This window comes from Triticum aestivum, chromosome 3B (assembly GCF_018294505.1).
Source record: "Triticum aestivum cultivar Chinese Spring chromosome 3B, IWGSC CS RefSeq v2.1, whole genome shotgun sequence".
Lineage (NCBI taxonomy): Eukaryota > Viridiplantae > Streptophyta > Magnoliopsida > Poales > Poaceae > Triticum > Triticum aestivum.
The window spans coordinates 745,099,835-745,115,206 of record NC_057801.1 but is presented as its reverse complement, the minus strand read 5'-3'; the positions used below and the strand labels follow the sequence as shown (position 1 = coordinate 745,115,206).

The following is a 15,372-nucleotide window of genomic DNA, read 5'->3' as shown; positions in this document are numbered from 1 at the left end:
AGAGCGCGCGCATCCCATTGGGCCGCATGGGCGAGCCCGGGGAGATCGCGTCGCTCGTCGTGCTCCTTTGCATGCTGGCAGCGTCCTACATCACGGGGCAGGTCGTGTGCGTCGACGGTGGCCGCACCATAGCCGCCTAGGCCAAGCTTTGCTCCTTCCTTGGCTGCGCCGGCCTTACACCCAGGCCGGTGTTTCACATGAACTTTATTGTGATCACATCCCTATTACTCCATATCTTTTTCTGGTTTTATGTTTTACAGTACCTAGATACGTACTCCCTCCGTCTCATAATATAAGTGTTAAGAACACTCTCTTTTTTTAGAGAAAAGGCCAGAGCAACAACCACCAAACCATCCACAAAGAATCAGCGCCACTACGAACCAAACTGAAGTTTAACGTACATGGCTCCCACGCCAGTACACGGCACGCATGCCGGAGACTCAAGAACAACGATAGCAGGGCCAACAACTCCTAACTATCGGTCTGAGCTTGAGAGATGGAGGTAGCTGTAGCCCGAATCTTGGGAGCCATATCATCAAAAGCATCCCGATCCTCCTCCTTAGTCAATAATCTCCACTGCTGCAGGAATATACAAGTTTTAAATAAGCAATCAGCAAGTTTGCAAGAAAAACATGTTCAATGGTAAACTTGTTCCTAGTCGTCCAGAGGGATCAGCACACCGCTGCAAATCCTACCCAGAACATTCTTCCTTGGGCCCCAACCAGGTTAGAGGCCAAGAGACGAAGGTGTGAGAAGGAAGCCGGCCTTCAAGAGACATGTAGCCACGATCTGATACAACACCGGAAGAGTTTAGCCAAGACACAATTGAAGAACATATGAGTTGTGTCCTCTCATTGGCCACACGGGGCACAAGATCAGAACCTGGACCATTGCGCTTGCGAATCTGGTCAGTAGCCGGCAAGCGCCCACGGGAGGCCTGCCATAAGAAGACCTTAATCTTAGGAGGGATGTGGGCCCTCTAGATCCACTTAAATTTGGAAGTGATCGAGCCAGAAATCAGTTTGCCATATAAGGATTTCACAGAGAACCGCCCAGACGAAGAGTGGGGCCAGGCAACCTAGTCCTCCTCCTCCGAGAGCACAAGGAAGTGGGCAACAAGACGCTGCCAACCGACCAACTCTTCAGGAGACAAAGAATGCCGCAGCTGAAGGTCCCAGTTATTGTCAGAGAGCTCAGAGATCGAGATCTCGAGATCAGGGCAGTAAGAAAAAACCACTGGGAAAGCAACAACAAGAGTGGTAGGACTGCACCATCAATCGAGCCAAAACCTAGTAGATCTACCATTATGCACCACGAACTTGACTATGCCTTGGAACACTGGCCTGAGCTTGACAAGGTCCTTCCAGAACTGAGAAGCGCCTGAAGCGGAGACAAACATAGGAATGGAAGAAGGGAAGTATTTGGCCTTGAGGATATTTTACCAAAGGGGTTTGTCCGGGGTGGACATGATCTTCCAGCATCATTTGATGATCAGACATTTGTTCATGACTAAAGTATTGATAATACCCAGCCCCCAAGGATCTTGGGTCGACAAATGTGGTCCCACTTGACCATACGTATTTGCGCTTGTTATCAGCCGCATTCCAATTAAAGGCACCTCTATGTTTGTCGAACCCAACGTGAGTGCCATTTGTAAGAAGATAGAACCCCATCACGAACATAGGGAGGGAAGAAAGACAAGAATTTATTAGGGCAACCTTTCTAGCTTGAGTATCATATCTGCCCCTCCATGGCATGACACGATTGCCCACTATAGCCATCGTAGGGGCGAAATCTTTGGCCAAAAGTTTGTCAGAAGAAATAGGTAGCCCAAGATATTTCAGAGGGAAGGAGCCTAAAGAACAGTTGAGCAAATGGGAAACATGCAAGGCCTCGGTGTCCGTAACCCCAGTGACGATCACTTCACTTTTAGCAAAGTTAATTTTCAGGCCAGACAGTGCCTCGAAGCAGAGAAGAAGAAATTTAAGATGGGAGAGACAAGCGTCATTAAGTCCACCATGATTATCGTGTTATCAGCATATTGAAGGTGGGTAATATCTTCTGGGATAAGATGAGAGCTAACAGGGGATATGTGTCCAGCCCGCGCAGCTCTGGACAAAATGTTAGAAAGGGAATCCACAATGTAGGAATTTTTTTGAAATTGCATGCTAAGTTCCCCAACACGTCTCCTCCCACTGAATGCACATCGCCGGAAATCCTGAAATAAATAAATGCGAGCACCATGACTTGAACCCTGGTGGGCTGGGGATACCACTGCCTTCTTAACCGTACAACCACATGTTGGTTCTCTCATGTGTTTTATCAGCTGATAGTTAGTACAGGGGCTAACAGTAAAGTGGAAATTTGGAGCACGGGGCATTGAAATACGTTTTTTAACCCCTTAAGTATGGAGCTTAAAAGTTTCAATTCTTTTAACATGGATGTTCAATATGTTTGATGTGGTCTAAGTACATGTTAAATTTCGGCCCAAAATAATACTCCCTCCGTCCCGAAAAGATTGTCTTACATTTTCCTAAATACAACTATATGTAGACACATTTCAGAATTAGATACATCCGTCTATAGATAAATCTACGAAAGTTTTTTGGGATAAAGGTAATATGTTGTATTATATGCTACTCAAAGAAGATAAAATTCCAGCCCAAAATCAACCAAAAAGCAAACCTATTTTTTCCATGTATCTATATTTTTCTTTTATATTTCATACATGCAAGCACGTATATTGATGAAATTGGCACAGTTATGCTACGGCAGTGTACATGCATGCACAATTTTTTTTGGCTTTTTCCAGACCGCCAAAGACCATATTTTTGACCTTTAAAATAATGGGGTGCAATGTGCCGGGCTCATATATACGTGCATACACTCATCCCTATGAACACACACACGCACACCCTACCTTTATGAGCACCTCCCAGAGACTGAGCCGGCATGTCATCTTTGAGATTTTACGAAGTTACCGTAGAAGCATGTCCTCCTAGCCATCCAACCACAGATTGGTTCGCGTAGTAGGTAGCTTTTGGTAGGTGTTGGTACTGTTGCTTGTTGCAGAGGACATCTATCTGATTTCTATAAATGAAAATTCGAGGGAAATCCTTTCACTAAAGGTAGTTCCTGAATATTTTCCTAGTCTTGTCCTAGGTGTCAGACTTGTTCTTGCAAAACTATAGTGATAAATATTCTACTTGATTAATACACATCGGTTATTTCAAAATATTGTGCTTTGAGATCGATATTCTATTTTTAGAGGTGCCTTTCGTTTTTATCGAGCAACTCCCACAATAGTTCATTTTCAAACTCCCAAAGACTATAGCGGGTTAGCTCCTCGCTCGCCCTCATAGATCCTGATGGTCAAACTAAACCTCGAAATAAGTATTAGGGCCTATATATCTAGATTGACGGAGTACATATAACCATTAACACATTTGTCTGTCCCATTCGATCTTGTCGACACTTGTGCCTTTCATTTTCATGGACCTTTGTGCTTGCTTCTATTGGCCAAGTTCCTCTATGTAATCATCCTGGAACAACAACCTTCGTAGCCGCCGGATCCCTTCTGACGTGGTAGCCTTTCCATTTCGCAGACTTATATGATGTCTCCCCCGGTAAATAATTAGTGTACATGCTGACTACTCCGCTTCAGTAGCGTGTCCTCCTAGCCATCCAACCACTGGTTGGTTCGCGTAGTAGGTAGCTTTTGGTAGGTGTTGGTACTGTTGCTTGTTGCAGAGGACTTCTATCTGGTTTCTAAATGAAAATTCGAGGGAAATCCTTTCACTAAAAATAGTTCCTAAATATTTTCCTAGTCTTGTCCTAGGTGTCAGACTTGTTCTTGCAAAACTATAGTGATAAATATTCTACTTGATTAATACACATAGGTTATTTCAAAATATTGTGCTTTGAGATCGATATTCTATTTTTAGAGGTGCCTTTCGTTTTTATCGAGCAACTCCCACAGTAGTCCATTTTCAAACTCCCAAAGACTATAGCAGGTTAGCTCCTCGCTCGCTCTTATCGATCCTGATGATCAAACTAACTCTCGAAATAAGTATTAGGGCCTATATATCTACATTGACGGAGTACATATAACCATACCATATTTGTCTATCCCATTCGATCTTGTCGACACTTGTGCCTCATTTTCATGTACCTTTGTGCTTGCTTCTATTGGCCAAGTTCCTCTATGTAATCATCATGGAACAACAACCTTCGTAGCCGCCGGATCCCTTCTGACGTGGTAGCCTTTCCATTTCGTAGACTTATATGATGGCTCCCCCGGTAAATAATTAGTGTACATGCTGACTACTCCGCTTCAGTAGTGTGTTAATTAGTAACCTGATTACGAGTATGCGAACTTGTCAAAGTAAGGGTGGCAGCTACTACTCCCTCCCTAGCGGATTGTAAACCAGGAAATGGAGATGGAGGGCCTGAAGAGCTATCTCTACCACACATATATGATCAGGTCTTGTGCAAAGCTATCTACTCTAGCTTTAGAAGAAATGACAAACAGAACATGTCTATGTTCGGTGCTACGAAGTTGATAGTGTTGCCGTCGGCATAGAATAAGATATTCTTGCCTTGCCCTTGTTTGTTTCCGGTGATACTTTTAACTTTTTTGTATCGTTGGAGGTGTGCGAAAGATGACGTGTCTCACATGTGGTTCTTTGGGCCTTCAGCGGGTTTGTTCTGATCATGTTGTCCTACAAAGCGCATAACACTGTTGTGTATCATGGTCCTCTGGCTTCAGTTCTGACAAACGAAAGTTGGCTACCCTCAGCCCCCCAAGGGGAGCATGTGAAATTTGTGTTTCCCCGCTTTGTCTAGCTGGGCCTGGGGTATTTTACATGCCCTCTCTGGCGTTTTCGCTCTAAAGCAACGACCTTTTACAGAGATCATGTTTGCACACAAAGATGTATTTTTTTAATTATAAGGATGCTTTTTGTAAGAGTTTGGTCTATTTAAATATGACCTTTGTTGTTTGCACACAAAAAAAAAAACAGGTCGGTGAAAGTAAATCACCGACCACCAATGCCGCCATGCTCATTTGCGTCAAAAACGTGAAACAACGCCGGGCAGACCTTCTTCGGGGCGGCCGCGGCGTGCACGGCAGAGGAGTACGCCCGTCTCATGGCCACCAACCTCTTTGGGCCGCCTAGGCGAGCCGGAGGAGGTCGCATCGCTTGTAGGGTTCCTCTGCATGCCGGCTGCTTCGTACATCACCGGGCAGATCATCTGCGTCGATGGCGGCCGTACCGTAGCCGCCTAGGCCTATGGTCTCGCTCGGTTAAACTAGTACTCCATCCGTGAAAAAACATAAGAACGTTTAGATTACTACTCCCTCCGTCCGAAAATACTTGTCGAAAAAATAAATGTACCTAGACGTATTTTAGTTATAGATATATTAAATTTTATCCATCTCTCCGACAAGTATTTCGGGACGGAGAGAGTATTTAATGATCTAAAAACTTTTACAGAGAGGGTACAAGTTATTTTACAGATTTTATGGTGTACTTCCTCTGTAAACTGACCTAAAACGTCATATAAAAGTTTTCAGATTATGTAGTACACTACATAATAATTGATAAAATGGTTTGTACGGCTGGGAAAATTTGGCCCAAGGACAATTCAGTAATTTCCTATTTGGCTGACGATGGGCTAGTTGTGATATTACCTTCGTCCTGGTTAATTGGAATCTTTTATATTTTATGTCAAATTTTGACCGTAGATTTAATTAACAAAATGCTAATGCATGTCATAAAAAATTATATTGTTGAATTTGTATTTGAATATAGTTTTCAATGATATAATTTTTTATGACATGCATCTATATTTTATTAGTTAAATCTATAGCCAAAATTTGACATAAAATACGAAGAGGACAATAAACCAAGACGGAGATAGTATATTTGTCTTTCCATTAGAAAAATGCAAATGGCATGGGATGACGCGCCCATTGCCAGAGCGAGCTATGATGTGGGGCCGTCTCTGATGGTCTCGTGCTTCCATCGTAATCTTTTAGCACTAAAACATTAAAGTCAAACTGCCATGGGCCATTGTTCAGAGCATGTCTCCAATCTCCCTCACTACCAAAATTCACCAAAAAAAGGTTCCTTCCTATAATCTTGAATTGTGCTTCCCTATGCAATCCCCACGCCCTTGCCATAGATTTTTCCAGAGAACTCTATTGATCGGCCTTGGCGTAAATGCTTTCCCGATCGCTGCCCACCTTGCCGGTCTAGCCTGATCCTGATCTGAGTCCTTGAAGACAAACCCCTTCGCTTCCTTCTCCGTCAACACCAGCCCTCCCATCCGAGCAGTCAATCCTGGAGACACAAATGCGTTCCTGCTCTAGCTGCCCAGTGGCGTCCTCACCGCATCATCAGTGTGCACCCTTTGTTTCGATCTTGGAGTAGCAGCTAGGTTTTCTGTTTTCTTCTCCGCCGCCACTTTCCGAGTCGCATCTGCCTTGTTCCTCTTCACCTCATAGCCCCCCATCTTCCTCCCCTCCATGTCAACTGACCGGAGGGAGTAGCCACACTCCGGCGCAAGCCCTCGCGAAGCCGCCGTCGCCTTCTCCCAGGACCCCGCAATCCTCAGCACCACCGACCGTAAAACCCTAACCCAAACTCTCAAGCCGATCGCCTTGCAATCGCCTCAATCGCCTCTCCGTGTTTTACGCCCGAGGTGGACCCACACGGCCGGAATATACTTTTATTTTGTTTTGACGTGCTTTAGTCACTATTGAAGATAACAAATGTTGCATAGAACAATGAATACCCTGCTAATAATTTCCAAAGGTTACGTGTTGCGTCATTGATCTTGTTCAGTTAGTGCATGTGGACGTCTTCGAGATCAGACACATCGATGTCGTTTATCTCAGCGAGTGCCACCTTGAATTGCCTCTCTTGCTCTTCATAGCTCAACCTGAACGAATCGAGTTCGTAGCTGCTCCAGTGTCCGAGGCCGCACAAGATCCCATTGTATTCCATCATCCGCTCTGTGAAGTTGGGCTCCCTCATTAGCGCGAGGAAGCTGCGGAGGAGGTCGTCAAGTGATGTGGCAGCCTTGGCGGCTGCAAACAATGGAGGCTCCTCCCCACCCAGAGTTCACCACTCTGCCAGAAATCTGAGGTCATAGAGATACGGGAGGTGACCCCGGATTAGACAGATGAGCCCGTAATGGCCGTGATTATGTTTGGGATAGATCTGAAGAGGGTTCCATAAGCAGTCTACCAAGTGGGCGATATCCTCAGCGCCGTCTGAGGTCACCCAGGGGACATCGGTTATCATGACGGCGCGGCAGGCCCTGAGAGCGTTGCCGAAGCGGGCGCGGTCGACGCGGCCTACGCAGGGCTCCACACCCAGCTTCAACATAAATCGCTCCTCCTTGGCCGACGGCACACCCAGGTGGAACCGCCAAACGCAGGCGAGGTCGTCGTCGCGGTTGACCAGCGCCAGGGCGATCTGCATAAACCGCACGCCTCTGACCCTGTTGTAGATGTGCTCGCAGTTGGCGTCCATGTTGCGGTGGTACGGCATGAGGCCAGTAACGTGGTAGACGCCGTCGGCGTCCGCCGTGAGTTCGCGGGTACAGGCTGGGACGGGGCGGGGAGGGATGTCGTAGGACGTGGCCACGACGGCGATGGGGAAGTCCCGAAACATGTCGGACATGCGAGCCAGCTCTGCCTCCTGGTTATGGGCCCAGACCTCGACCACTCACTCCTCCTGGTTTCAATGGATCAATCTTTTTTTTCTGCAAATTTTGATATATTATATGTATTTTTCTGAATTAGGATGATTTAGTTATGATTTTTTCAAGTTTGAAAATTGTCTTATAGTCCCAGTTTGTGTCTCCAATCGGGACTATAGGTTAGACTCCTTTAGTGCCGGTTCGTGGCACGAACCGGTACTAAAGTTTGGCCCTTTAGTACCGGTTTGTGCCACAAACCGGGACTAAAGGGGCTCGTGGGGCCCTGGCCTGACGCCAGCCTGCCACCACCCATGTAGTACCGGTTCGTGACACGAAGCGGTACTAAAGGTTCAACACGAACCGGCACTAATGCATAGCCGTTCGAACCGGTACTAATGATACCATTAGTACCGGGCCAAAATCGAACTGGGACTAATGTATCTCACATAAGGTCCTTTTTCTACTAGTGGAGGCTGGCGTCCACCAACGCGGCGCCGATGGTGGGCGGCATCAAGAACAGTGAGGGGCGTCGCGTATGGTGGGGTGCCCCCGGCCGCATGCTCCAGGACGTGCTGGAGCACCTCGAGGGCGGCAACGACCCGCCGCTGGCATACCCTACCGCGGCGGCCGCCCCGGTCCACCGCCAGCGCGCCGGGCAATGGATGCCCAGGAGGTTCGGCTCCTCCTCAACTTCCTCCTCCCACTCCTCCTCCCGTTCTTCTTCCCACTCCTCCGGCTCACCGGCGGTGTTCGGCGTCAAGGCCGAGCCTGCAGCGGAGACGCCGCTCGGCCGGCGCACTCGCAGCGCCGGCATTGTCATAAATGAAGGTGGCCGGCGCGCCTCCTCCTCAACTCCTCCGCGCTTCGTCAAACCAAAGACGGAGCCGGGGCTCGCGGCCGGGAAAACGGAGCCGGGGCTTCCCGCCGTGAAGATGGAGCACGGCGCCGGGGAGCTCGACGAGGCGGCGGCCCTGAAATGGGCGCGCGATGACTAGCTACAGATGGAGATGGAGCGCCATTGCCGCGCCCCTAGAGCACTTCGAACATCGGCGCCGGGGCCGCGACGAAGGAGGTGTCGTCGTCCTCGACGACAGCAACAACGACGACGCGCCGCCACCGCCACCGGTCCGCGATGGCGGCGCCAGGCAGGGGTCCAGCAGGGGCAGCCGCGTCAAGGAGGAGAACGCCGACGACGACGACAGCGAGGATGGCGGCGACGACGGCGACTTCGCCGCGCTCGGCGTCTTCTTCGGCCCATAGTTCTAGTTTCGGCATTTTTTTTAATAAATTTGCTACGTAAAATGTCGATCATGTCTAATATATGCCCAGTTTGCCAAATTTTAACCGAATTTTAACCGGACTTTGCTGAATACTCTTTTTTTTAACATAAACAGTGTCTGGGGCGGCGCCTGGGAATCGACTCGCCTCAGACCGATTTTTTGCGCCGGCTCGTCCCAGACGGCGATTTTACGCGCCCCTGGGGGCCAACGGCAGGAAATGCTCTTAGAATAATGATACTCATGATGTGCACATCGCAGTGGCTTGGATGATGGTTGCAAAGAGTTCAACTTTTTCATTACGAAAGTTACCAGCGTCGCCATTCATTTGCCGCCGGCCGCGCGTCGGGATGTGGCTGATGTCAGGCCTTACGACATTATTTTCCCGTGGGGAGTGTTTCGCTGATGTCAGGCCTTACGACATTAGTTTCCCGTGGGGAGTGTGTCAACAACCAAATCATTATATTAACTAGTAGAATACCCGTGCGTTGCTACGGGCTAAAATGCACATAAATGAATCAAATAGGTGATTAAGATCGTCTTCAAGGTCAAAACGCATTTCTTTCTCATATGTTTGGATGTGTTCACACACCGCACAGGCTTCCCAAAATCGTTTGGGCAATCCAACTGTTATGTGAGGGAGAAATGTGGTTGTCCGCACTATCCGCCCTCTTAACTCCAACAAGCGGTCTCAACACAAAAACCAAACCCCATTGCCCACACTTCTCTTTTCCTGCTCCACCCTCTCCTTCACGCTGGGTTTCCTACCGTAGTGGGACATTTCTCGATGCAGTCCTCTCCATTAAAACCGGATGATGCTCACCTCACCATTGCCATAGCTTCCTCTATCTTTCACACTATATTTCCACACAGACTGCCAAGGAGGCCCCTGCCAACCACACCGCTCTCCATCCTACTCCTCTCCCCCGTATTCATGTCAATCCGTCATCGCCATCAAGGGGTGTGCCGCCCGTGACACCCCCGAGCCAAGAAGGCAGAATGACGTGCTTACCATGAAATAAAAGTATGATGTCCATTGTTGGGCATGCAAGTCTATTATTAACTCTTGAAGCAACCAAATTCAAAAAAAACTCTTGAAGCAACCAGCAATACATTTATCTTTCTATCCTAACCAAAAATTTGTACAATTTGGTGGGAAAAAATGAACCGCTCACTAAAGCAATTTGCTACAAAGCGATCTCTAATGAAATACAATTTGCCACATTTTCAAAAGTAGGAAAATTGTTTCACTCAAACAATCATAATTGAACAGACCAACCCCAACACCCATCCTGCTCATTCTCAACCCTCACTCGTATCACAAAATCTACTTCATCGTGTTCTAAGTGAGCAAGTGATTAACACCGTCGTGGCAGGCCAGCGGCAAGGGACAAGGGCGGCAACTGCCTTCCTATCTTAGTGCTGGAAAGCAACATGCACGTTTTTATAGAATTAAAATGAAAAAAGAAATTGCATGTACATCAAATTAAAAATCAAATGCACTTATGTCAATTGGACACGGTGGAACACAACCTTTGCCTTTGTCCCCCATGGTCACCGGTTGTCCAAGTAATGATGACATTTACTTGGTGAATGACAAATCAAAAGAGAATACACAAAGGACTCTGCCATCAGCCATGAGCCGTCGGACTTAGCAGCCACCGCGCCATTCTCAAATTGTTGTTCATATTCACAAGATGGAATTATTCCAGAAAATGGCATACATGTACGTGTTGTATAATGAAATGTAAGTATATACCTGTGTATGGATAATGTAGCCTACAGATTTTCCACATAACTTTACTTTAAACAAAATTCAGCCATGGAAATTGCTAAGCTACTGTCTATGTCTTGAATATACTGAAATTGACTTCACTGGATCTATGGCTTGAAAGTGGGCAGGATCTGCATGTTCATCCAGCACACAACAACATCCCGTGCTCCCAGTGTAACCCAACAAACAAATCGTGAATATGCATATATGATGGATTGCATTACCTGAAGCGCACATAGTCTGGGTTCTGGCCGAAGTGTTGCTTCCACACGTGATTGACGCCCCAACCGCGCACACATGTACCTGCACTACACAAACATAGAAGCACGCGAGCTGCTGGAGTGTGAAGGAGCCATGAGGAGGCCAACCAAGGTCACAGAAGCCGGCATGGCCGCTTGCCATGGATGAAGATGAATTCTGTAACATTTCTCTTCACCTTTCAGAATCGTCAACCTAGGAAGGAATCACAAATGTATACACACAAAAAAAACTTCTTCCAATAGATCAGGGCCAACTCACTTTGGAGCTCCACCACTGCGATGCTAGGCCAGCAGCAGCGCTTGCCGAGCCTAACATGTATCCTCACATTTAGACAAAGCAAAACATACAAGATGACTGGTAGCCAATCATCATCAGAAACAAATCAAGGTTCATCCACTTGGTGCCTGTTGATGATGATATCCCATACAACCCTCGAACAGCCTGCATGCCGGGTATTGTCCTCGTGGCCCTGACTGCAAATGATGTACCAATGATAGGAACCGGGTTCCTACTAGGACGAGCTCTCAGGTTATAGGGGTGGAAGGGAGGTTGGCGTGGAGGAAGGCGAGGTCGCCGGTGCTAGGGGAAACGGACCTGGTGGATGGGCCCCCCGGGCGCCGTCGACGAAAGGCCCGGCCCCGAGATCGCCGGTGGTGGCGGCGGCGGCTGCAGCAGTAGCAGCGGCATGATGGATGCAACGGAGGTCGCCGGTGGTGGCGGCGGCCACGGGAGCTACTGCGGCCCGGTGATTGTGGTGACGGGGGCGGGCCGCTGCAGCCCATAGTGCTCTGCGAGGAAGGTGCGGATGACCTGGACCGCCTAAGTCAGGTCTTGAAGCGCCGCCGTCATCTCCTCCGGAGTGAGCACGGAGGGGGCGGGCGCGGGTGGCGTCCAGGCGGGGGAGGAGACCGACCCGGTGATGGACGACGTGCTGGCCGTGGTGGTCATCGGCGATTGGCAGCAGGAGGGAGGGGGTTTGCTGTGGCACGGACATGATCGAGCTTGAGACACCTGATACCGGGTTGATAGGAACCGGGTCCCTACCAGGACGAGCTCTCAGGTTATGGGAGGGAGGGAGGGAGGGAGCAAGAGCGAGCGAGAGAAAGAGGGCGCAGGAGGCGGCGGCTAGGGTTAGGTCTCCCGACTCCCTTTAGGAAGCCGAGAAAATATGATTGCTTCTGCTCAACTTCAAACGAGTCCTTACATGAGTTCATATAATCTCCAAATACGATAACTGGGCTAAGCCCCTAATAACGATAAGATAACTGGGCTAGGCCCCTAACTGCCTGGGCTGTAGCATATGCCGGTCATAACAACCAACATACTCATTCTCGATCAAACCCTACAGCAGCATTGCTCGTTAGCATGCCAGACCCGGTCGAGGAAAGATAGGGCCTGGACGGCATATATATGGAATGAGATCTAGGACAGCGGATAGTTCCACACGGGCAAAGGTATTGCGTCTTGGATTTGAAATACCCAGCCAGCAGCATCATGATAACCTGAAGTAGCCATGGTTATTTAATTGTGGTTCATTTCATTATTTGTGCCCACTTGAAAGAATAACAGGATGGAAACTTACATATATGCAAATGAGGGTTAGGGTGCACTTGTAAGTCTCGAACCAGATGTATGCAGGAATCATCACAAGTGCTTCGTTCGCCAATAGGCACATAAAGATGGTGACTATAGGTACATAAGGAACCAAACTCATTCCTGAGGCCTAGTATGAAGTAGAAAATTAGCGACCACGAAATGGACACCAGAAATACGAAGGGAATATTGGCTAGGTAGTGGCCTAGTAGGAAAACCAGTGTCCCGGAATGCCAATTTGAATCCTCATGAAAATATATCTGCATAGGAGGAAACAGTGTGTTGATATGGTTTTTGGTGCTTATTGTTTTCACCAACATATTCTAGGTATAAATCACATATTCTTTAGTTAAAATTATTAGAAAGGAAGTGGCCATAATGTTGCAATTCTGCTTTAAAGAAGAAGAAAAACCGACCTTGATCTCATCAGTATGAGCAGTCACTCCACAAACACTCGGAAGGATGACAAATGAAACAAACACAAATATTGCAGAAATCCTAACCTGTCAAAACAATGCGAACATTTAGCGTCAAATCGTAAATACCGTAAATTTACTCGAGAATAGAAATGTCCAGTAAATTGAAATGTAATTCTGCACTGACACTAAACACTACAGATGACAATGACTGACCAATGTTGATAAATATGGTGCCAAGTTAGTGAGCAATATTAGAAGTACTTCCACGACATATGAATTACTCCTTTAGATAAAATTACTAGAAAGGAAGTGGCCATACTGTTGCAATTTTGTATTAAAGAAGAAGAAAAACCAACCTTGATCTCATCAGTATGAGCAGTCACTCCACAAACACTCAGAAGGACAACAAATGAAACAAAGACAAATATTGCAGAAATCCTAACCTGTCAGAACAATGCGACCTTTGAGCATCAATTAGTAAATACCATAAATTTACTCAAGAATAGAAATGTCCAGTAAATTAAAATGTAATACTGCAGTGACACTAACCACTACAGATGACAATGACTGACCAATGTCGATAAATATGGTGCCAATTGAGAGAGCAATAAGCATATATAATACAAGTCTGCTCCATAAGTACTTCCAGTCTCTTGACACAATTAACAACGATCTCTAAGTGACAATACCAATTCTTGCTACATCACTGGCTCTTCCTTTACTTTTCAAATAAGGACCTTCCTACATTACACCTTGTTTCGTTATGGTTTATGGATATTGCAGTGTCATATTTCCGCACAGAGGATGTCAATCTAACATAGTTGATTGTGGCATTCCTACTCTATGATTAGCGACAAGACAAATATGCAGTAGTTTAGTACCTTCTCAATCAATTTTGCAATCGTTGATTCAACAAGGGAGCTTCAGCCAATGACTTGTACGTCGCTTTTAATGTCCGGATTGGTACAGCAGTGTCCATGCTCATTGATGAGATATTCCTTGATCATCATGTTAATAACTACAAAGCTTTTTATCTCTCACGACGAACGAACATTTGGCCATCAAGTTGACTAAAATGGTTGGACATACTATCATAATTTATGTCATATCAAAATCAAAATATACCTGTAGATTTTTGCACATGGCTATGATACTGTCGAAGTCGGTATGATTTCCCTTAGGAAGTCGTCAGATGGACTTTCATGATTGGACATGGAAACCCAGCATTTGAGAAGTGCCATAACAGAACAAGGCCAAGTAAGGAGAGTCCTTAAAACCATAGGATGAGATATGGAAAACAGGGCCATCTACAACACGAATAAAGACGTAGCAATAAGGATCATACAAGAAAATAGGCACTGTTTTCATGGATATATAGTTTTTTAAAAAGGGATATATATGTGACCGCGGGACAATTGAATGGGCTGCAGTAATACGGATCATACAAGAAAGGATAAATTACTCTCATGAATATATAGTGAGCGTGCACTACCTTGTGCAGGCTTGTTTGTTCACAATTCATCTTGGACATAGACATCGTTGATTGAGTGAATCAAGCAAATAGCATCACACTCGAGTAACAACTCATGCGATATTTAGCTTGGGCTCACCATGTATCTAATGTTGAAAGAATTACCATAAATGACAGTAATGTTGAATGAATTAGCAAAATAATTTAGTGATACTATAAACTTGGTGGCATTATTATGTAAGCCATTACCGCTCATTCTCACCTCACTGACTCATAACGATCAAGCATAAAAACCACATGATCTAACCATGGACAAAGACAAATACAAAATGGCAAAATAAAACTATAAATAGAACTGTATCAACACGATTGTGTATGAACAAAAATTACATGGCAGTGTGATGGTAATGTGCATTCAACCCTGCTTTTTTTTACAGGCCATTTGCAATTGGACAAGGATTTAAATCATCAAAAGTTCAATTCAATACATCAGTCCGCAACAAGTGTGTACCTGCAATGAAATAATGATCATCAAATTACAATAGAGAAACATGGTAATGTTTCGCGTATATCACTAATTCACCATCAGAATCATTACAATACATTGAGCTATTAGAAAAATAAGAAGTCTTTGCAATAGCAGGTAGCACGCACATAAGCATCCCGTCGTTCCCATCCACACTCAGCATCATCATTTGTACCTGCACCCTGAAGTCACTGAATGAGTTTCTGAACACACAAAAGTAAAGCAGCCACTCTACCATGTATACACAGGCAGCAAACAGCATAGATTGAGTGAGTGTATGATTACGTTAAACTTCATACACAACATGACATGTTATAGATGATCATGTAGTCTTCATATAC

The 15,372-nt window shown here is 46.2% G+C and overlaps 1 protein-coding gene and 1 pseudogene across 1 annotated transcript in view; one reads left to right on the top strand and one right to left on the bottom strand.

Moving 5' to 3' along the window:
* LOC123067800 (tropinone reductase homolog At5g06060-like) overlaps positions 1–140 on the top strand; it is a 3,477-nt gene extending 3,337 nt beyond the window's left edge. The window contains exon 6 of the mRNA XM_044490435.1: positions 3–140. Within this exon, the coding sequence (XP_044346370.1) occupies positions 3–140 (138 nt within the window). The remainder of the gene's footprint in view (positions 1–2) is intronic.
* A 10,263-nt stretch (positions 141–10,403) lies between these two features.
* Positions 10,404–15,269, bottom strand: LOC123067799 (ABC transporter G family member 3-like; annotated as a pseudogene).
* Positions 15,270–15,372: the final 103 nt, after the last annotated feature.